Below are 23,442 nucleotides of genomic sequence, written 5' to 3'. Positions count from 1 at the left end.
CCTGACCATGGTCAAAACGACTAAAGAATTATTGGTGCGCAATCGATTAGCTGGTAAATCCTGAGGCTGCAATGACTTGCATGCATGTGCATGTCGGATGCCATGCGCACATGACCGATAGCAGCACTTGAAGCTCTCACCACTTCACCTAATAATAACACTGCTTCAAATGACTGCAAAAGGGTGTGACATAGGTAATGTAATCTCATCGCAACGTATGAAGAAATGAAGTGGTATAATAATATAATAATAATAATAAAATACCATTGGCTCTTCTCCCAAGGGACAACATTACCAACAGGTTGAACTTCACCAAGAAGGTAAGGTTGAATGGAATGATTCCACTTTCGAGCTATCGCTTAGAGATAGTATAATCAAGTGATACACTGACGGCTCGAAAACGTCAGAAAGAGTTGGTCGCATGACTGCGGACCAAACTTTGCATACCTATAGGAAGGAAGGTGCGTAGAGATAAACCTCTAATGTAACTATCCTAACTACCGTATAATCATACTTAGTGAGTAGTCAAGCGGCACTTAAAGCAATCACCTCATCTGGTCTCAAATTTATAACCGGGAATGGCCTGACTGATAACCTCGCTCGCTCCGCAGCATAGGTATGTATATAGTAGAACCTCATATAATTAAGAAGCTGCTCCACAAGGAAGAAGGAGTAGGCAGAGAGAGGTATTGGCAACAACTCCAAGGCATGCGTTATGACTAATTACTAATTGGGGTTACAACCTCAGAAAGTAGAAATGTGCAATCAACTCCCTAGGGACAAACTCATACTACTTACGCGTTCTAGACTGGCCCGTAACCTCAAGAAGCACTTATATAGAAAATGGGCCTAGCTGCTTGTGCAAATTGCCGCTTCTGCCAAAGGGAGCCTGAAACTCCAGAATATTGGATATACATATCCTTTAAAAAATCAAAAACTGATCTACAAACTATAATTTATATTGAGCTTACATATTCTTATTATTCTTTAATCAAAGATTTAGGGCGATTTTCCTTAAATTTCTACTTCAATGGCAACAACAGATATGTTTATTAAATGTCCATACTTTCTTAGAAACATATATAGTCCTTGTGCTGTAAACTGCTAGTATTTAAATATAAAACATGAAAAAATGCGTGCCGCAACAAATCCATAAAACTTTGTCCCATAAAACTTCAAAAATGTATTTGTGTATATGAGTTGCACACATACAAAGATAATACAAATTGAAAACACTTCCATATAAACTGAACAATATTAAACGCTGTGGCCACATATGAGTGGAAAAAAACAATAAAGATGGAGGCACTAAAATACAAAGCGTTAAATGTTGCGTATACGCACAGGAGAACCTCACAAATATATAGTACGCATAAACGCCGGCAGCAAGCAAGTGTTTAATTACATTTCCATTTCACTGTGAATTGGTTTTCTCTGTTTGCCAAATGCAATAACAAAAAAAAAAAAACAAAAGAAAAAAAATACGAAATAAATTAAATGTAAAAAAACGCCCGCAGCGCTGCGTTGAAAATATTTAATGAATTTTAATAGCGCAACAAGCATGCCAGCCCTCAGCTCATGCGCACTTTTGTTAATTACAGCGTTTACCGTTAACCCGCTAAGCACACAACACAACACACACCACGGGGGTGAAAGTTTAAACGAAAGTTCTCTTAGGTGTGGCGACGCAGAATTTGTGGGAGGAGAATTTGAGGCTTTGCATTCGCAATTTGGTTGTGGCAAATGAGGTAAATTAACAAGAAAGAAAAAACAAAAAAAAAACATTACTAAAAAGCAAAGAGTGTGGGCTCTTTCGTTTTCGCTCTATGTTTGTTTCTGTATACGGATATGAAGTTATGATCCGTGTAAAACATCAAAGGACATTTTTTGTGCGTTAAAAGCCATGGCAACTTCAAAGATTAGAAGAAATAAATGCGCCGTTATGTAATTACGAGCTTATGTGGGCTTTTATCATAATTTATTAACTGCAAAAACGCACTCATAACATAAAAAATTTATCGAAGATGTTTTAGTATTTATTTTGTCTTCAATTCTAGGCAAATTTATCGTATTTGGAAATTTTTTTGGTTAGTTTGTGGAAAAAGTTGGCTCTGCCTTTATGAGGACTTATGGAAAAAATAATAATTTCTCGCCAAAAGTTTTATGTTTTTTTTAGGAATAGCAGTAAACTACCGTCATACCTTTTACCATGACTTTTCGACCCTGTTGCACGGACTCTACCTTTTCCCCAACATAATTTCTAAAATTGTCGGAAAATTCCTACAGATGATTCCGGAGATGACTTGATACTCGAATGTGCTCCTAGAGTCTGGAAATTTGAGAGCATATTTTGCCATAACATCTTCATGCTTAATGATTATCCAGGAAATTTTCGACTATGAAAATAAAATTTTCCAGGATTCACCTTTCAGAACAGTTGAAACTTTGGTAAAATCCGTATCTTTCATTAGTCCATAGAAAAGTTGGTAGTTCTATACCAAGCTGCGGAAATTTTCTATTAATTTAGTTAAAACAATATCCTTCCAAATGCCACACCTTTCTCATTTATAATTCAATGAGTATAAAGTCCATGAGTCCATTGTGAAGAAAAATGGATGTAGATGATCCGGTATTCTAAGCAGACGTAGTATATTTGAAGCAAGCCCAACTATAAAACGCGTATATTCAGTTTATTTCGAAATTTGTAACGTCCAAAAGAAATCGCGAAAAGTGTAAGTCGTCACTCATGATCGTCGTCTGTTTATTCGTCCGTGTCTTACTCTCTATATATATGAACGAACTAGTTCTTCAGCTTTTGGTAAATCGATCGGTGAAATGTATGAACACGTTCTTTTCTCCCTAAGAAGCTGCTCATCTATCGAAATCGCCAATATTGAACAACTATAGCATATAGCTGCCATAGAAACTGATCAATCTAAATCAAGTGCTTGTATGGAAAACTTTTTCATTTGACGAAATATGTATCTGCACTAAATTATTGACTATTTCTAAAGCAAGTGGTGTAAAACATCGGTGATTGTTGTTGTTCAGAACGGGTCATTATAGTATATAGCTGCCATGCGAATTGACCTATCGATCTCAAGTAACTGTAAAACTTCTATATGAACTTTGACATATCAATCGAACGTTCAATGCAGCGCTAGAATTTTACAACATATTATTCAGATTAAGCCACTATATCATATAGCTGACACACAAACTCTCCTATTTCGTTCGATGCAAACCGTTGGCCGGTAATGGTTTTAGATTTAGTTATTTGTTGTAAGAAATGCCAATGGAAAGGCCATGCCATTATAGAAAGACTTCCGTCTGAAGAATATTTACAAATCGTTCACTCAACTTATGGTCAGAATATTCGGCCTACTTAACGTACTATTCGCAACACCATTACCCATCTTGAGCCCCAGCATACATTATTGGATAATAATCGACAAAATAAATCACGTCTAGCACGCAACCGTAGTTGAGAGTGTACATAAAACCGATAGCCGATTCGGCATGGAACAACTGGGCGCATTTTACGTTGAGAACTAAATCCGCTCGACCTTCCCAAGCGACATCGCTTCGTTCTAAGGGCTCTTGAAAATTCCAAGAATATCCGACGTTTTCGAGCCAAATTTTCTTCAATGATGAGACCCATTTCTGGCCTAATGAGTATGCAAACAACAGCAAAATTACCGCATTTGGTACGAAGAGCAACCTAAAGAGATTCTAGAGCTGTCAATTCACCCAGAAAAAATAATGGTTTGATGTGGTTTGATAACTGACAATTTGATGCCTGAAATTGAAGCTCGTGATCTCGGCGATATTTGGTTTCAACAAGACGGCGCTACTTCCCCTAAAACACAGCAATCAATGGATTTATTGAGAGGATACTTCGGTAAGCAGATGATTTCACGTTTTCGGTGGTATATCGTGTGTTATCACATCGCTTGACTTTTTCCTGTGGGGAAATGTAAAGTCTAAACTCTATGCGTACGATCCCGCTTCGATTCTGCTCTTGGAGCAGTATGTCATTCGCCAGTTACCAGTCGAAATGCTCGAACGAGTCATCGAAAATTGGACTTTACGAATTGACGTTTCTGTGTTTTCTTTAAAAACAAAAGCTCCACTACTACGCACTCACCTTACATATATATGTACATTTTTAGATGGAAAAACTTTTACTAGAAGAAAAATCCTTGATGGAAAGGTAAACACTCTAAAGCCGACACATAAGTACCAAAGTATTAGGGGCACAAAAGTGAGCTTAAAGAAAGACTTAGCTGGAACACTTGTGAATACATTACCTACAGTTATGCATATATATAAGTATATATATGTATATATATGTATGTATATATATAGATGTGTGCGCCTTTAGCCGAAACTCTTTTCCAGCCTCGCCGCCAAGTGTTGTGCTGATAGGCCTTTTCAGGCATTTTACCATTAAAAGAACAAAAACACCAATCACAATGTGTACAACAAAATAAACCAGCACACAACAACAATAGCAAATTGTCATTGTGGCAACAAAAGGTGGTGCGTGTAAAGTGTTTTTCGTGTTAATAAATAATTATGTGGCGATTGTATTTGTAGGCGCGAGCAAGGCGCAGTCAAAAGCGGTCGAGCTTAAGCTTGCTAAGCACAGCAATTGAAGGCGAGTGCTGAGAAGAAATATAGTGAATAAGTGCCAACAACAAATACAAAAGCCGAACAAGTTACACAAAATTAATAATAAATAAAGGCATGAGAACGCACGCACAGGCGGCTGAACTTTGAGTTGGAAGAAAAATGGACAACAACAACAACAACAACAATAAACACAGCTGGTGAGGCTTGCAAATCGCTCCACTCCAATGCCGACATTGAATGAAGTTAAGTGGCATTTGAACTTGTCAAGTAGGTGGATAAACTTGAATGTGACTTGCCGCCGGCAAACCAGCACACACACACACACGTACATACATACGATACACACACATATATATGTATATGTAAATAAATATGCGACGTGTTTCCTCCCGCTCATTGCCTGCTTCCTACTCGGCCTCCAGCAACTGGCGGCTTGTCTGCATGCAGAACAAAGGCGGAAAAGCGGCAAAGCTCTGCGGCCAATTGAGTCTAATTTGAAATTCAATAAATGATGGGTGAATGAAGGGTGGCAATGCTGGCAGCCGCCGAGATTAGCATATGTAAATGGATGTGGATGGATATATGAGGAGTAGGCGGTTGAAGGCAGGCACAGGGAACTGTATGCCAAAAGCAGGTGCCTGCCTTACCTATACAAGTACATAAATATATAATACATAAATATATATACTATATACATATGTATAGCATTTATAACCTATTCATGTTAACTTTTGTTGTTGTTGCTGTGTTTAAGCGTCAAATCATGTCACCATCAAACATTTCAATTTCGTATTTTGTGATGATTTTGAAATGCTTTTACGCTTTCACATTTTCTAACAAATATATTTACATGTTAGGTAATTATATACTTCGTTTATTGCTTATGGTTGATATTTGGTGTGACCGCACCACCACCACTAATGCCAATTAATGTCCCGGCTTTAATTTCGCATGCGGCTTCGGCTTAATGTATTTGTAGTGCTTCGGCAATTCCCATGGCTGCTTTATGCCTTTGTTGTTATTGTTGTTGTCTTGCCGTTTTTATTTGCAAGTCGTTCGCTGGTCTTATTGCTATTGCGTGGGTGTATTGATTTGGTTGCTGTGGTGTTTGATGTCACCGCAAAGCTTTGAGCTGCGTTTTGTATGCGGTACTAAGTTACATATATACTATACATACATAAGTGAAGCTAATGAAATCCATAACATTTTGTCGAGTGTTGGCATATAAAAACTGCTTTTGTTCCAGCCCTCAAATTAAATATCAACGGAAATGAGATCTGTTCCATTGCATGTATCTCCAATAATAAGCATCTTAGACGTCTAGATCAGATCCACAGCGCCTTCCGAAACCTTATCCAAAACGCAACAATTACACATAAAAGGCAGATCCATAGAGACAGCACCCCAAACACTGGTATTCAACATCGAAAGAGCTCTTGAAAATAAGGAATACACACTTGAAGTCTTCCTGGACATTTTTGGAGCATTTCATCGGAATCTATTCTGAATAGCTTCGAGTCAATAGGCGATAATCCTGCGTTCAGAAACCTCGTGGTCTCTACAAAGATAAAAGCAGCTAGAATGATCAATGAAGTCTGTAGAGACACACCGCAGTGTAAGGCGGCGTGCTCCTCTGCAAAGTAGTGATGCCTAAACTGTTAAAGAGCTTAGGCGGCAAAGCCCACAAGATGGTGGTATATGCAGATGACATTGCCATATTAATAACGGGAAGGTGTCTACACACCATTAGCGATATTATGACCACCACTTTCAATACAGTCCACAATTGGGCATCGCAATCGGAGCTGAGGTTTAATTAAGAAAAACGGACTTGGACGCTGGCCCTTGAACTAGTGCTGAACCTGCGATCTATAGACCTCTTCGCTGTAAATTGCGTATCAAAATCAGCAGAACGACTGGGTGCAGGAGAATTCAAATAAAATACTTTAGACATAGCTCGGGATAATGGTTTTTTAGTAAGCATCGACTGTGTTATGTATGTTAACTGCACACAACAGCATAAACATTTATACGGATGGCCTCAAGTTAGGCAAAGTCGGTCTTTTAAGTTGCCGGACCACAGCAGAATTCAACCAGAGGTCTTAGTTATTGGAACAGCCGCCGAGCTAGCCTCTATCAAGGCAATAACATTGCTTCGCACATCGACCAGATGTGTCAATGGAAAGCAGGACAGCAGTGTAGAGTGTCGACATCTTCACTTATACTGAGTACCAGATCACAAAGGTATCGACGGCAATGACATAATGGACGAGATTGCCAAGAGTGGTGTACGGCGGGCATCCAAGAACGTGACCGACGTTGGTAAACACATGTCTTTCTTTACGATGCTCTGGACAAAAGCATGACAAGATGATTTAAAAGGCAATGGAAAACTGCAAAAGTCCTAGGTCAGACAACAGATCAAAGTTCCTGCGCACTATTGATAAAACGACTGGACGAACATGATTGGAAAACTCACTGTTCACAGTCTGGCGGCGGCACACAGTAGCTAAAAGGTGCTGACAGATCGAGAAGACTGCAGGAAATGTCAAGCGCGAGGCATCTGGGAAGCAATGCATCTTTTGTTCAACGCTTCAAGAGTTTAGCCCCACGGAATGAAACACTGGAAGAGATGTCGATAGTTCGAACGCAGAATCAATAAAAATTCACGTGAAACACTGCCTTCGTAACTCCATCTGCCATCGTTAAGCACTACAAGTAGTAAGCAGAAGCCTAATCTAATAATAAATACTTTACGAACCATATTCAGCGAAATTGCCGCTCATTAAGATGCAAAGGAATTTGTCCGATAATATCAGCAGCGAACCAAAAAGATAGAGAGAGCTACAAGAGCATCACAATGTGACAAGCTTCATCCGAAGGACGGTGTTGTTGTTGTTGAGGTATTTTTGAGGTATGGTGGCGAGTTGACAGTCCTTGGCCGGACAAAAAAGCCGAGTTGTGGGAACAGTTCGAAGGACGGTATACTTAGAGACTAATACCGGAATTCCATGTTTGGATATCAGAAGAAGAATATCATAATTTTGCGCGCTGATTACATGTGTCAATGGCAGGTCAGCAACATCAATTTATATTAAATCCCTATAGGCACCGAAATTTCACCAACAGCAACTTCCAATACAAGTGAGCTCACACGCCAATCACTTACCAAACCACGGTTTGCCCTCGACAGATGAATTTTCATTTCCGAAATCACATTTGGCCCCTACTGAGCACCATCTAATCATTGCCAAGCCCCAAGGCAACGGCAAAGGGCTGCCATTAGGAGGGCCGGGGGGCAAAGCAATCTCATGCGACAACCAACTGTGAACAGGTATTGAAATTGGAATTATGATTTAGTGGCGTTTATGTACAAATTCAACTGAATGATGAGGTATTTTTCAAGCACATTGAACGTGAGTGTGTATGAATATGTGTGCGAGTGTGTTGAAATCCAGAGACTTGGCGTCGCTACCGACACATTAATGAGCTGACACAATGGTACAAATTGCATAACACGAGCTCCAAGCCAACAAATGCCGAATTACGCAGCGCTTGTAGCCAAATTTATGCTTTACACACACATAGACATATACATATATTCAGATATATATACATGTATATGTTTGCTTTTGTATGGAAGTCCATAAGTGAAATAAAAATATTTCATTTTCATAAGCCACAATCAAACAGCATTGAAACAGTTGATACCATTGATTATCAGCGCACCAACACGCCACACACACGCACACACAAACTCATTCACATATGCGCCAATGGGTTCGCACGCATGCCGAATCATTGGTTCACAAAACACACTTTGCGGTCATAATTCAAAGATTATTTTACGAGCTTGTTGTTTTTGTTACAGATTTTTGTTTGGCAGCACACAATGTCGGTGAATGCAGCCGCTGGAGCCGCTGAGGGGGGCGCTGCGGCCACATGGGGTAAATGCAATAAATTGGAATTTAATCATAATTTCGGCAGGCAACTCAACGAACACACACATGCACACAAATATATATATACATATACATATAAGTCAAAAAGCTGCCAATAACAACAAAAATATATATCAACAACCCACACACTCATGCCTGTGTCCAATCAGCATAGCAGCAGTGGCAGCCAGCTAGCCATTGACTTGCCACAAATTCGATTTTGGCATTTCGATTTATTTCGAATGCGAATTTTGTGGGCTCATTCCGTTATTAACCGAGCACATGTTTCTATTTCATTTGAGTCGTCATGTCCCACTGGATAGTTATTTGTATGTAGTTTTGGGTGTCCATGTATGTGTGTGTTAGACTTCTATGTAGTTGTGTAGTTGTTGTTGCGTGTTGATTGTTGCGGCTCGCCAATTTATATTCGTGAATATTTATTGATTACATGCTTTTGGTTGTCGCTTTTTGTTTGTTTTTGTTGTTATGTTTTTTACATATTTCGCACTTTGCTTTCCCACAATATACACTATTTGATTTGCTGGCTTTAATTGTGATTTTTTCGAGTTTTTAATTAGAGGCTACGCAAATTATTGTGTACTTTGGCTTCCACGAAATTATCTTGTCAATATTTTTAAGCGGCTTTAACAAGTTCAATGGCATTGAATAACAGGTACGGACGGCCTAACTTCGATGACAGTCAAATTTTTTGTGCGATGGATCCATTTGGTATTTGATATTTTATATTTAAATTTGTGCTAAATAAAGCTGTAAAGGAATAGGTCTCCTTAACATCGCGCATATAAAGATCTATCGAGCGTATTGTCTGAAAGACTAAAGACCACCATCAACAAACTGATTGGACCTTATGAATGTGGCCTTAGGCCTGGAAATTCAACATTCGATCAGATATTCACCATGCGCCAAGTCTTGGTAAAGACCCGTGAAAGGAGAATCGACACACACCACCCCCACTCGATTTTAGAACTGCTTTTGACAGCACGAAAAGGAGCTGCCTTTGTACCGCTATATCTGAATTTGGTATCCCCACAAAACAAATATGACTGTGTAAGCTGACGTTAAGAAATATCAGAAGTTCCGTCAGGAACGGGAATGACCTCTTCAATCTGTTCGATATCCAAAGGGGTTTCAGACAAGGCGACTCCCTATCTTTAATCTACCCCTGGAAAAAATAATTCGAACTGCAGTTCTTAATAGAAAAGGAACAATCCTTTGCAAGAGTGTACTGCTGCGGGCGTACTCCGATTATATTGATATTACAAGGTGCTTTCCAAAGTAAACAGGACTTTAAAAAAAAAAAAACAGAAAAACATGTTTATTTCGGCAAAATCAATTTATTTTATTAAAATAGTCTCCTTCTGCTTCAATACAGCTTTTTGCATGGTCCAAAAGCATGTCGAACGAGTGTTTTAGCTCGTTGGCCGGTATGGCCGCCAGTATGCCGGTGCAAGCCTTTTGAATTGCCTCTACGTCTGCATTACGCTTTCCTTTCATGGGCAAATGCATTTTTCCGAAAAGGAAGAAGTCGCATGGTGCCAGATCAGGTGAATACGGAATAAAATGTGATTTTTCGGATCGGTCACGAGAGTGTTGGATTCTAAGTCAATTTGTGCGGAACAAACCGTGCACACACCTTTCGTAAGCCCAAATGTTTGGTCAAAATGCGATAAATCGATGTTTTGGAGATGTTCAATTCCATTTCTATGAATTTCAATGATGATTTCAGCTGATTTTTGATGAATTCACGCACAGTTTCGATGGAATTTTCGGTGATCACGGATTTTGATTGGCCCACATGTTGATCGTCATTTATGTCCTCACGACCACTTTCAAAACGTTGAAACCACTCGTGCACTCTGCTACGGGATAGTCAATCATCGCCAAAAACTTATTTCATCAATTGAAACGCTTCGGTAAACGTTTGGCTACCATGTCACTGTTTACAGTTATAACTTCAAAGTTGAAGATAATAACGACTGGCGCGGTGTTGTTAACTCGGCTTTAACCGCGTAAGCGGTGTCTACGCCAATAAAGAAGAAGAATACATGAAGAAAATCGAAAGCTCTCTTTTACAACTCCTGTAAAGTCTGCAGAGTAATATCGTTGGCAGTTTCGAAATTTATTTGTTGTTTTTGTTTTCAGGAAGTAAAAAATCCCACCAACGAATGGATTTGCAAAATAATAATGTTTAGAGTTCTTCACAATCATGTCACGTTAGTAGGTGCGGTTAGACTGCTTTGAACGTTGTTTTTCTGAGATAGCCATAAACTTATAAAAAGAAATATTTAGGACCTTATAGGTTCGCCGAAGTTGGACGATAGAGGAGAAAGTACCAAGATGATTCGCTTTCCTCCATATAACATTGACAAAATGTGTCGGTCTAAATATTTCGCATTCTGGACCTATATTGTGCCCTTAATGGTCTTAGCTGTTTTTCAAAAGACAATAAATATGCTGTTTATTATTTATTGGAAAAAGTTTCTAGATTTATATGAGATAGTTTTCAACTGTGAAAAGGTGAGGTATGCAATTGGAAACTATACCAAGTTCTATTGAAATAATCATAAAGACAAGAGAATGCAAAGAAATCTAACACATTGTTTGTTTTTGGTTGTAACGCGAGAAACTATATAAAGTATATCTGAAAAATTTGTCAAGAATACTGCAAAATAAAAGGTTGTCAGCCATAAAAATCCACTTGAATGGATATATTTAAATGAATTTACTTTAAACATATGTCTTGCGGAATTATGAATAAATAATATTAAATCATTGTATTAAAATGGTCCTTTACAAAGGACCCAAAAGCTTCTCAACGTAAACACAAATCTTATCAAACTGCTATCGTCTCTCAGGTAGTCCATCAGTAACCCTATGTCTAGGGCAAACAAATATTTAAATTAAATATTTTTAAACAGATTTTTTGAAAAATATCTGTTATGATATCATGACATAATTTGCTCTTGGATCCTCAGATATCTCAAATAAAGATTATAATAATATTGCTTAAAGAATTTAGAGTCTGAAACCAAAAGCTATCTATAGAGCCTTTCGAGAAGCAACAGCCTTTTCAATTTTAAATATTTATTCGTTTTTGCTTTTTCGCCAAAATTCTCTTACTTTTGTGCGCATTTGAGTAGACCTGCCGACGATTTTGCCACGAGCGTCAAGGGAGTTAAATCTGGACTCTCGGAGACCAGTCAATGTCAAATATTTTTGACTTTAGACGTCAAAAACAATGTTTTCGCAGACATTTTTATATTATAGCGCAACGCCGTGTTGAAACCAGTAACCGCCATGACCTTTGACTAACTGATCAATCGGTTATCAAATATCAAAGTTTTTGTTGATTACACAATGTCGTGAAGTATGACACTGTATGTGTAAGTGAGTGTAAAAAATAAAGAAATAATATTTTATGTACTTTACTGAATAATCTGACAACAACACAAACAAACATTTGATAGCAATTTCAATCAATAAAATCAGCAAGAAATCATCATTTTTTGGAGTCTTTTCTTATTTAAGCCTGGTCTCTTGTATAATACATAAGTATGTCATCATTAACGAACTTCACCCTTCAGCTTATTTTAAACCTGATTCCACTTCTTTAATCACGCTGTTACATATAAATATTTAGATTGATTATCATAGACGATTATTTTAATAATTTTAGAGTCCACTCACCTTGATTTCGTGTAAGAAATCCGTTTCGTCCAGCAGATTGATGCGCACGGACATAATCCGCGAGGGGCGGCAGAGGCAATTCATCTTGCTGCTTTTCGTTGAACTGTTGCTAGTTCACATACACACAAACACACAGCGGTCGATTGCTGTTACTCTGGCATTAAATAAAGCACACTCACATGTGTACATTTACTTTCATCGAAATCGAGCACATTTTTCACACTTAATCGCGTAATTCTTGAACGACGATTCAAAATTTAATAAATTTGGTTCGAATAGATCACGAAAAGTGTGGAGAAAGATCATGAAGAGACACACATTCGACCTGGCATTAAATACAGCACACTCACTTGTACTTTACTAAAACGAGTACACTTATCGCATTCTTGAACTCATTTGCTTAATGCTTGACTTTTGATTTATATATAAATTTTAGACTCTTTGGTAAATTATGATTTCTATATACATAAGTATGTGTATGTGTGTATTTCTTCTGCACTTATTGATTATGGTTTCACTTAATTCTTATTTATTTCAACACATTTATTCTAATCAAACTCATATTAATCATGCTTCCCATTGTTCCAGCGGATTTTCGAAGCATTCTTTTGGTGAATCTGTAAATAAGCGAAGAAGAGATAATACAATTAGAACGAGTTCAAATTTTTATGTTATTTGTATATACAAATGTATATGTGTGTTTATAAGAAACATTTATTGTATATAAATAGGATTACAGCTATTAAACTGATTTCGAGAACCGATGTACATTTATTTCTGAACTGTTTTCCACCAAAAATTCGTGCCCAAAGCTTTCAATGACTAAAATTTTGGAATACAATTTTTGAAGGTGTCAGTACTCTTTATATGTTCAAAAAATTGTGTGGAGGTGGCGCTGTTTTTTTGAAACAAAATATCTCCGAGATCTCGAGCTTCAATTGCAGGTATCAAAGAGTCGGTTATCATGACGTGACAACATCATTTTTGAAGAAATATTAACCGATGATTCCACAAACCACATGGCCCACAAACCAAACCCAACCATTGATTTTTCGGGATGAAAAGGCCGCCCTTGAGTCTCTTCAGGTCATTCTTCGTTTCAAATATGGCAATTTTGCTTGTTTACACACCCATTGAACCAGAAATGGACCTAATCGCTGAACAAAATTTTGCTTTAAACGTCGGATCTTCTTGGAGCTTTTTAAGAGATCATATAGCGAACCAATGTCTCTTGGGAAGATCGAGTTGCTTCAGTTCTAGCACAAGCTGTATTTTGTATCTTTTCAATTTAAGATATCGACGTAACACAGAATCGACTCCCCACAGTCTTCGTGCACACTCAGCTACGGCTGCTTAATTTTCATCACTGAGTTCTGGACGTGGTCTATTTGATATTAATGCTATGTCTCAAGATGGGTGATGGTTTTGCGAATAGTACGCTCAGTAGGCCGATTAAGTTGACTTTAAGTCCAGTGAAGCGCCCGAAACATATTTTTTACAGAACCAGAATTTTCGTAATAAAGTTGAACACGACTCACCCGTGATCTGTCAAAAAAAGGATATTGAAAAAAGAACTTCTACTTGGATCACCCGTTACATGACCTGAAGTAAGATAAAATTTAAAGTTAGATGAAAAGAAATGGAACAGTGAATTTGATTGTGAATTCTTGGCCAAAATTAAATGGGTAATGAAGGTCCAGCCTCTATATTCGCCAGTCATAGCTCCGTGTGACTTATACCTATTATAAAGAGAAACTTATGTGGTCGTTGTTTTAGAAACATAAGCCAAAAGCCATCTCAAAAACTCGAGTTCCAAAAGGCTTTCGATGAGTGGAACAACCGCTGGCAATATTATCGAGCGGAGAATATTATAAGGGCGACAACAATATTATCGACAAATGAATAATTTTTTTTTGCGAAGGATGAAAGCTTTAATTATTTTTTGAGCACACTTCGCATTTAAGCAAATCCGATTCAAATTTAATTTGAGTGACAACTAATCAACTCAACGAATAAAAACAACAATAAGACTGAGCTGAAAGACAGACTAGAAAAACAGGCTATGCCTGGGTTTGGAAAATCCTGTGGAGATTTTGTTTTTTTTTTGATGTTTCAAGAACGCTCCAGAAAGATCAACTAACGAAACAGAATAACGATCAAACCGCTAATGAGGTTTTGAGCCGAAAGACGCAGTCAGTTGTCTTAGCAGTCAACTAGCACATTAGTATATACATACACACGTATATGTACACATATATACAATTTATCTGCATCTAAGTATAACAACAATGTTGAATTCAAATAAACAATATCGAACTCAAGGCTTGACCAATCCTACAAATAAATTGTACCGACAGGCGCGCGGAAATTAGAACGATATTAGATCGATATACGAGTATGTATGCACTGTATGTATGTATAAATGTACTAAAGTGTGCATTGTGAAAAATTTACAAGAATTTTCTCACCCTACCTAGAAAAAATTCAACACTAAATGTATATAAGTATTCATATAAATATATAAAATTGTAATGTAGACGGAGGTGTTATAAACAATATATGTTCTTATACATTTTTTAGCTTTTTCTGTTTTTTTGTTTTTTTAATAAAGGGTGTTTTTTTAGACGTGAGATGGCGATTTTCATTAGCAATTTTTTTTCAACGTTGAAACTCACTTGTGATTGAATAAGCGCTTATGATAAACCTTAAGCCGTTTTCGAGAAGCCGTTATATTTTCAACAAGTTAAGTTAGAATTAAACACTGGTCCATGTTTCTTTAAACACTGCCTATAATGTTACAGTCAATGGGAAACGCTATAGAGCAATGACTAATGAGTTTTTCATACCTAAATGGATGTGGGTGTGGTTCCAACTGGATAGTGCTGCATGCCAAACAGCTAATGAAACAATTAATTTATTGCAGCTAACTTTTATTAACTCACTTCGTGGATCTGTAGCGTGGATTTCCAGATCAAGCGACTTAAAACCGCTGGCTGTGAAATCGCTTGTCTACGCACATAAATTCTAGACGATTGACGCCCGGTCTTTCCAACGGTCACCTGATCTTTCTAACAGAGTGAAGATTTTCCTCTTCATCTGCTTTCCCCGGCGGGTGCTGAATCGAAGACCTTCAAATCTAGAGTCTCTAAATTCGCTGAACTATGTCAATGTCGTCGTATAACTCTTACAGCGCATCATTCCATCGATTGTTATCGTCCATCCCTCTGCACCACATAGCAGGACGGGTATGATGAGGAACTTGTAGAGTTTGGTCTTTGTTCGCCGATAGAGGACTTTACTTTTCAATTGCGCACTCAGTCCAAAGTAGCACCTGTTAGCAAGAGTGATTCTGTGATGGATTACAAGACTGATAGTGATGTTGGTGTTGATGCCAGTTCCAAGATAGACGAAATTCATTACCAGACCCATTTGTTTCGCATCCTATCCAAACTGAAGAAAGCAGAACTCTATACAAATATGCAGCTCGACTTATTTTCTCCAGCAGTAGCTTGAAGAAGTCGAAAGGAAGTCGCCTTGTTTGAAACCGCCTTTGGTTTCGAACGGCTCGCTCCTTTCCGATCCTGACGGAGCTTTTGATATTGTTATTTGAAAACTACTTGTCTAAAAAAACACCCTTTAAATACCACAAATAAAAGCAGTTAGGCGCTTAAAGTGGTTTAATTTTTATGTTGTTTCCATTTTTGTTGGAATTACTGGCGACTTGGCGTGCGAATGCAAATACATACATGTACTTATGTTATTCGAGCAAAGAATTGTAAATAATACCGCCTAGAACAAACAAGCGCCTACTTTGGCTACGCGCATAATTATTATTTATTTTCTTCGTTTGCTCGCGATTAATTCTGTGTTTATTTACTTGCTCGGGCGGCGCGTGAGAAAAATTCGCAAACAATTGTTCGCCGGAGAGTTCTACAGCGCGCGGTGCCACAGCTAGCAAGTTGGACTTAAGTACATAGTTAAGCACTCATAAGTGCATGCAGGCATAGTTATAAGCATGCTTAGTGTGGCATGTACGAAAATATTTGCTACAACTTCGACTTAAAGCATACATATATATATATATATATATATATGTTTGTATGTATGTGTAAATAAAATAGTATTTCTTGTTGCATGCAGTGTGGTAAGTGTGGCAGTTACAGCGCACCAACTGGTGCATGCCACACTCGACAATTGGCGCGCACTCGGCACTTGCAACATGAGCGCGACGACTTCTACTCGAGTAAATTTACTATTACTTGCGAATGTAGACGCCAAGCGAAGGGGGAAGGGCGCACAATGCGTGCGGTTTTCGTGGATTAAGCGACTGCCGGAACTTTGGCTTTTGGAATGAAAACTGCGGCAAGCAAGCAACGGATAAGTGTAGAAATTACTACTCGACTTCTATTATTTATTACCAGCTCTTGCTTGTTGTTGTTACTTTTTTCATGCTAGCAACAGCAACAACGAACGGCAAGAAATAGCACGAAAAGTTAATTAACCACTTAAAAAATCAGGCCAAATCGCAAACGTGGCATTTCGCTAACGAATTCTAAGTGCACAAGCACTTGGCTCGCCCTTTCGCTCGCGCGAGTGAAAATACTCGTAGCCGCCACTCTGGATATCCGCAGCGCGTACTTGCATACATATATACAGGTTTTTTCTCAAAAATAAGGCAACTTGGAGGAGGGGGGCACCCGTGCGCTCAGACACTTGAGCGCCGGTTGTAGGTGGCCTCTTATTGTCATTGGTGGCGCTGAAATCACCAGTAAATTTGAATGACCAACCGACCTACTTTTTCACAATAATCGCTAGTATCCAATGCCGCTCTTAACGGTGAAATTGGAGTAGCCTGCGTCCATGGTAGTGCTTTTTGCCGCGAAATTGCAGCTCTTATTTCGATTTTCGGCTTTGTTGCAAGCGTTGTGCGGCAGCTGTTTTATATTGTTTTTCTTTCGCAAATTGGGCACACAAAGTAATCGAATTTGCAGTGTTGTTGGCACGCGAAAAATGTTGCAGAGAAACTGTAACACTTGATGCTAGCAATGTTTTGAATTTTCATTACAACTGCTTGGTCCATGGAGGGTAATACCTACTAAAGAGGAAAACACTTGAGAAATATAACGATAGTGGCCAGCTGAGAGAGCAAAATATCCAACAAAAATAAAGAAATTCTTCTTTTTCTTCTGTAATGGTTATAGCTGAGTTTACAACATCGCACCAGTCGTTCTTCCTTTTCGCTGCTTGGCGCCAATTGGAGATTCCAAGTGTAGTCAGGTCCTTCTACACCTGACCCTAACGAAGTTGAATTGTTCCTCTTTTCCCGACGTTTGCGAGATTTGGCGCATGGTGAATGTCTGGTCAATTGTTGGTTTTCCAGGTCTAAAGCCACACTGATAACGTCCAATCAGTTTGTTGACGGTGGGCCTTTATCTTTCACACAATACGTTCATTAGAACCTTATATGCGATGTTGAGGAGGCTTATCCCGACATTCTATCGGCCCCCGCAACTTTGTTGTTCTTCAGACGGGTAATTGCTATTCGAACTTCTTGATGGTCAGGCAATGGAACGTCTGCTCCGAAAGTATATTCGTCATCGGTTGCGGAATCTGGTTCACCATCTCCTGATGTTATGCTTTCACTGTCATTCAGCAAGCAGGAAAAGTGTTTCCACCATGATTTCAGTATGCTGTGGACATCAGTCACTAGATCACATCTGAGGGTTCTTCAAGAGTATGTTGCGATTTTGAAACCTTCTGTTAGTCGCACGAGCACGAGTGCAAGTCGTGTAGAAACTCGTTCGGCTGTCTGTTGTGGTTGCAGCTTCTCGACGTCGAACCACCTCTGTGTTTATTGAGACCTCGGAGTGTACGCACTTCTAAAGCACTGGAAACGTGTCTTTCTTCTATCGCAACATAATCGTTCTGGTTGGTGGCTTTTCGATTCGGAAACAGTTAGCTTAATGAATTGTCTTATGCTGGAATCTAGAATTACAGATAACCATATTTCGGGCACCGGCGATGGCGATCAGCATCAACCCGTCTGGGCATATTTCTTCATGGAGTAATAGAAAATAGAATGTAATAATACAGCGATCTCTACGAATGTGAATCGGTGTGACATATAGTCAAATGACCTTAAAAGTTCTTAAAGAAGAATGATGGGCAATTGTTACCAGAGCTATTAGCAATATGTTTAATCTTATGAGATATACCAAATAATCTATAAAACCACGTTTCAAAGTTATGTATAGTATATACATATAAATAGATAATTTTGAAACCGAAAGTATCTTTCTGAATTCTGTGAATAAATAGCATTTGTCGAGATGATGCAAAGTGTTTATGTGTTAAAAATGCTTAAAGAATCAAAAAAAACTTCCAGAAAATTGGCAAGCGATTCATCGGCCAACTTCAATGGGGTTGAAAGAAGCACGGAACAAAAGCGCAATATACTATAGACAGGTGGATGTAGTATAATAGATATATGTACGTGTATACAGTACAAATATGTACAAACACCTTGTCACGAATTACATGGCATCAAGTTTTGAACTATTCAACTACTTTTGGTGAAGTTGTTCGTGGAGAAGTGGAGTACTATTTGTCTTTCTTTTAATAAAATTAACGCTGCAAAATAAAATCAACTTCATTAGGTCACCTATGCAACGCGATGATACTCCACGACGAGTGTGTGAAAGCTTGCCGCCACTTCAAATGAAAGCAACAAAATGTCTCATTAGTCGAAACAGCAAAAATAGCGGCTGAAATAAAATGCATTGAATGACAGCGAGCTTACGAAGCATTGAATTTAGATACGTAGAAGCATTGCAGTATGTATGTTTGCTTATGTGATGCGGAAACTAGTTTAATGATGTAACTCTATAGCCGAGTGACTCACATCCACAAAAGAAGTTTGAATGGAGTCGTATTGATGCAATATGCCGTCATAATTTGGGCTTAATAGAGTGGAAAGCGGGAGTCGTGATTATCCACAAACTATATACGAGTTGATATATATTATATATACAAGTATATATACATATATATACATATATTTGCAATCAAATGCCCACCAACAAATTATTTAATTAAAAGTTTTTTGAATAAGAAAAAAAATATATTTATTAATTTTGAACTAAAATTACTATAACTAGTCTTGAATTGATTTATAAGTAACTAATGTGCGAACTATTTTCTATAAAACTAGTAAAGAAACTAGTTCAAAATATACATTATCATTGTGCTAGAAATGCGACCAAGTTTCCAACATCTTTTACCAATGAAACCTTAGAAGTTACCTTGTAAAATACAGTCGCGTCAGCTTAAAATTAATGTAAAATTTTTGATTCGTTCAAAACTTGAAGTTATTTTCAAACTACTCAAGTTCTCATTGCTTGCTTTAGTTTTAATCAAAGCAAAAGTTAGATATCTAATCCCGAGAATTTTGATATCTGACGGTGTTGCTCACCATTCTGTACGAATTTAACGAACTAACTTATTGTTCGATTTCATTATGAACTCTATGCAAAGAATTCATAAAACAGTAGACAAATTCCTGACATTTAGTCGAGTCTGGATCTCTTTCTATCTTGACTTTGTTGTGCGCTTTGTCTCCTAGAAGTTTGGTTATTGGTTTCGAAGTTAAAATAATGGTTCCGTTAGTGTTTTTACTATTATAAGCCGTTTGAACAAACCATGGTTATCATTCCGTCAGACATCCAAGCACTTATCAAAGTTCAGAATTTTCGAAATCAACGCTAAAACATGTCTCACACCAAGAAGACACTGGTACTGAATGCAATTCTGCACATCGCACCTGACGAAATAGCTGACAGGTGCATTGCTCTGAGGGTCGCTTCAATACACAGGGAAGCTGGGTACATGGATGAGTTCATGCTGCAAAATGATCATAAATGCCTGAAAAAGTACAGATAGATCACTGACCAGAGGCGCAGTGGGACTTTTCACAGATGGGTTGAAACTCAGACGGAAAGTTGAGTAGACGTATTGCTCCGTAGGGCAGCATCTTTCAGTGAGGCGAGCATTCACGCAGAGTATAGTGGCAGTACTAGTTTTGAGCTCGATCTCTGTGCGCTCTGAGTTAGTGAAGGATTGTCTGACCTCACCAACGATAGTATTAACTTTTTTTATTATCAGAATCGTCTGCGTGCCTGGACTTTGCTTGAAATTGGAAGGCGCTAACTGTCTGACTTCAGGTCTAGTGCGAAAAGAGGAAATCCTTTATCTCAAAAATGTCTCAAAAAGGTTCACCTGGCCGCATTTGTGGAACTTTTTACTGATCAATGTTTAAAAGGCTTGCATGGCGCAAGATTAAAAAATTCATCGGACGAAAACGGTTAAATTTGTAGAGAGAAAAGTGCGGTTTTAAACATTTCGGCAGTCATATATTCGGCGAACCTAGCAAAAAAGCCGTGCCTTAGCAAATTTATGGCAAACTACAAGCGTTTGCATGATTTTTGTTATTTCGATTAGTACTTAGAAGTATTTCGATATCACAATGGACCGGCTTTCTAAGCTGTTCAAATGAGATCCGTTTTTGGGTGGACTTTTTAACCTATCCTTACTCAACGCATTTTCGGTTCAACATTATCCGAACTGACTCAAATTTTATTCGACCTAAATTATTATTTTTCGATTGAACTTTGTTTTGATCGTTAAGATGTAGGTTAGGTTTGATGGGTGATCTAGAGAGAACGCACGTGATCTGCTGTATGTAGTCCTTTGTGTAGCCATAGAAAAGAAGAACTCCTGTGTTCGAACTTATAAATTAGCAAAGTTCGGTAGGATGGCTGAAGGTATGCGCTCCCAAAAGTTTAACTCTTGACCACTCAAACGCGGGACAGTCAAGAAGAAAGTATTGAGCTATTTCCACCCTATCTTCTTCCTAACATCTTTTGCAGATAGCGTCTGGTGAGATTCCCAGCCACAAGAAACGGCAATTAAGCAATGGCCTGTTAAAAGCGCCTAACTAGGGAGAGGCAACCCTTAATGAGGGCAAAGAGATCAGTAAACAACACCATATCTTTAAAATTGTCTATATGATTTTAAAGTGCATGACATTTTTATTGATATGTTTTTCAGTCTATTGAGAAATACGAGTATTTTCTCTAATCTGATACGGAGAAAGTACTTAAAGCGCTGCAAAGCTTAATTTTATGGCTGGGTGAATGTGTTGAGTATCTGAAACTGTCGCTTCACCTGTCAACTCTTTGTTTTTATTTATTTGAGCACGTCATTCACACATGTGTTTCCACATCAACTTATACACAAATCAGTTTTAATTCTTTTTTGCTATTTTTCTATAGACTGCTTGGTTCTCTTCTCTTGCTTTTACATCATTGAAAGATCTAATAACAGTTGGGGTCTCATATTCAAATACATACGATGAAATATGTCAGTTATACACACCTAGCTACAGAGAGACTGGCTGACAGGGTGATAGACATATATGTGACTATCCTAGCGGAGCCAAGGATGTAAAAATAATGTTTTTTCCTTACTTCGCAATTTTTAGTCCCACAGAAAATTAAAAAAAAAAAACAACAACAAAATATTACAGACTTCATTTGAAAGACATGAAATCATAAATACGAACTTAAATTGCAAGGAAAGCCAACAAATGTTGGGTTAAATTCACACTAATATGAAAGCAACTTTAACATAATGAAGCTATATGGGGCAAACACATTCCACATATGCATGTGTCGGTACAGAAATGACGTTAAGATAATCAAGAAAGCGACAGTGATGGATTTGCCATAAAACTGTGCCAAACACAAGCCAAATGACCAATGAATCAAAAAAGGCCTCCAAGTCGACTGCAAGAATCACTCACAACGATTCGAAGATTCGGAGAAATTGAAGTAAGCAAAAAGCAACAACAACAACAACAACTAAAATAATGTATTACTTTTTATATGTGCTCCCTGCTAGCCTTTTAGTAAAGGTTTCCATTAGACCTAACTGGCGTTTTGTGCCACTTTTTCGCTGGCACAACTGAGACGAGCGCTTAGCTGCAACCATTTCTTGCGCGATAATAACAACCGTTAGCAAGAAAATATGTGAAATGTGTCGGCGCTTGCAGAAATCATTCATAAATTGCAAAAAATGGCGAAGGAAATGCGGCAAATGGCAAAAGAGCGGCATATTTATAGCGCCGAGTTCATGGCGTGGAAAAAAGACAACACCGCCTAGATGTAGGCTAGCATTTTTCGGCTTCTTGCCAGCAGCTGGTATGAGTGAGGAGTGGATGGGGACTATGCGCGCTTGTGTCTGTGTGTGCTATGAAATTAGGTGTGATATATCACAGATATGAATGAACTCCGAGCTCGGCGAACGTTTGTTGCGGCAACGAAAGAATGTGGAAAATTGGGGAAAGCAAACACGCTTTTTTTTGCTTTCAACCAAATGAAAATGTGCAAATAAAGTTGCCTTTCGGCAGGCATATGTGTGTGATTCATGAATTTCATAAGCTCGAAATGGTTATTACGACTAACACTTCAGTGAGCAGCCGCAGCCAAAGACGCTGGAGACCCGGCGACGCATCCCAGTTGGGGCCAGAGCATACATATGAAGATATATATGGAGCGAGCTATTGTTGAGTGGCCCAGCTGTGTCTTTAAAAGGAGGGAAAAATGTGCAGCTAGAATTTTTGCCAGTTATTTTGCTATATTTTATAGCTCATAAGCGCCACACACACCAGCGCATTATTCTTGCAACATTTTTTCTCTGCGTCTGCTATTTCTTCAAGCGCGCAAAACAATACACTGCCATATATCAACAGCGCTTCACAACTCCTTATTATTATTATTATTTGCGCTTCCAGCTGCAGGCGTTGCTGTGCTGTACGTCATCCAGATGAAAGTAAAGGCGTATTCGGCGGTGCGGCAGCAGGGAAGCTGCCATGGCGCGTATGGAGCGTGAGCATGTCAGCGGTTTTAAAACAGTACGCACACAATATCTCTCCACACACACACATATATATATATATATATAACTGTAAAACATTGCGTCAACCAGCAATTGTAAGGTACTTGTAATACCTCTTCCCTTACCCACCGCCGCGCTAGCTGGTTTATACTTAGCGTGTCTAAGTTTGCTGCTTTCTGTTTCCTAGAATGTACCGCAGGCTTTA

The 23,442-nt window shown here is 38.4% G+C and overlaps 2 protein-coding genes across 8 annotated transcripts in view; both read right to left on the bottom strand.

Annotated features, from left to right (window-relative positions):
* The window catches only part of LOC126750922 (hornerin), a 145,028-nt gene extending 132,506 nt beyond the window's left edge, over positions 1–12,522 (bottom strand). For all 7 annotated transcript variants that reach the window (XM_050460723.1, XM_050460774.1, XM_050460754.1 and 4 more), the window contains exon 1: positions 12,285–12,522. In XM_050460723.1, the coding sequence (XP_050316680.1) occupies positions 12,285–12,368 (84 nt within the window). In that variant the 5' untranslated portion in view covers positions 12,369–12,522. The remainder of the gene's footprint in view (positions 1–12,284) is intronic.
* LOC126750942 (odorant receptor 7a-like) overlaps positions 1–23,442 on the bottom strand; it is a 249,900-nt gene that overhangs the window by 121,694 nt on the left and 104,764 nt on the right. The gene's annotated exons all lie outside the window — the stretch shown is intronic.

This window comes from Bactrocera neohumeralis, chromosome 2, assembly GCF_024586455.1.
Source record: "Bactrocera neohumeralis isolate Rockhampton chromosome 2, APGP_CSIRO_Bneo_wtdbg2-racon-allhic-juicebox.fasta_v2, whole genome shotgun sequence".
NCBI lineage: Eukaryota > Metazoa > Arthropoda > Insecta > Diptera > Tephritidae > Bactrocera > Bactrocera neohumeralis.
This window is presented reverse-complemented; position numbering and strand designations above follow the sequence as displayed.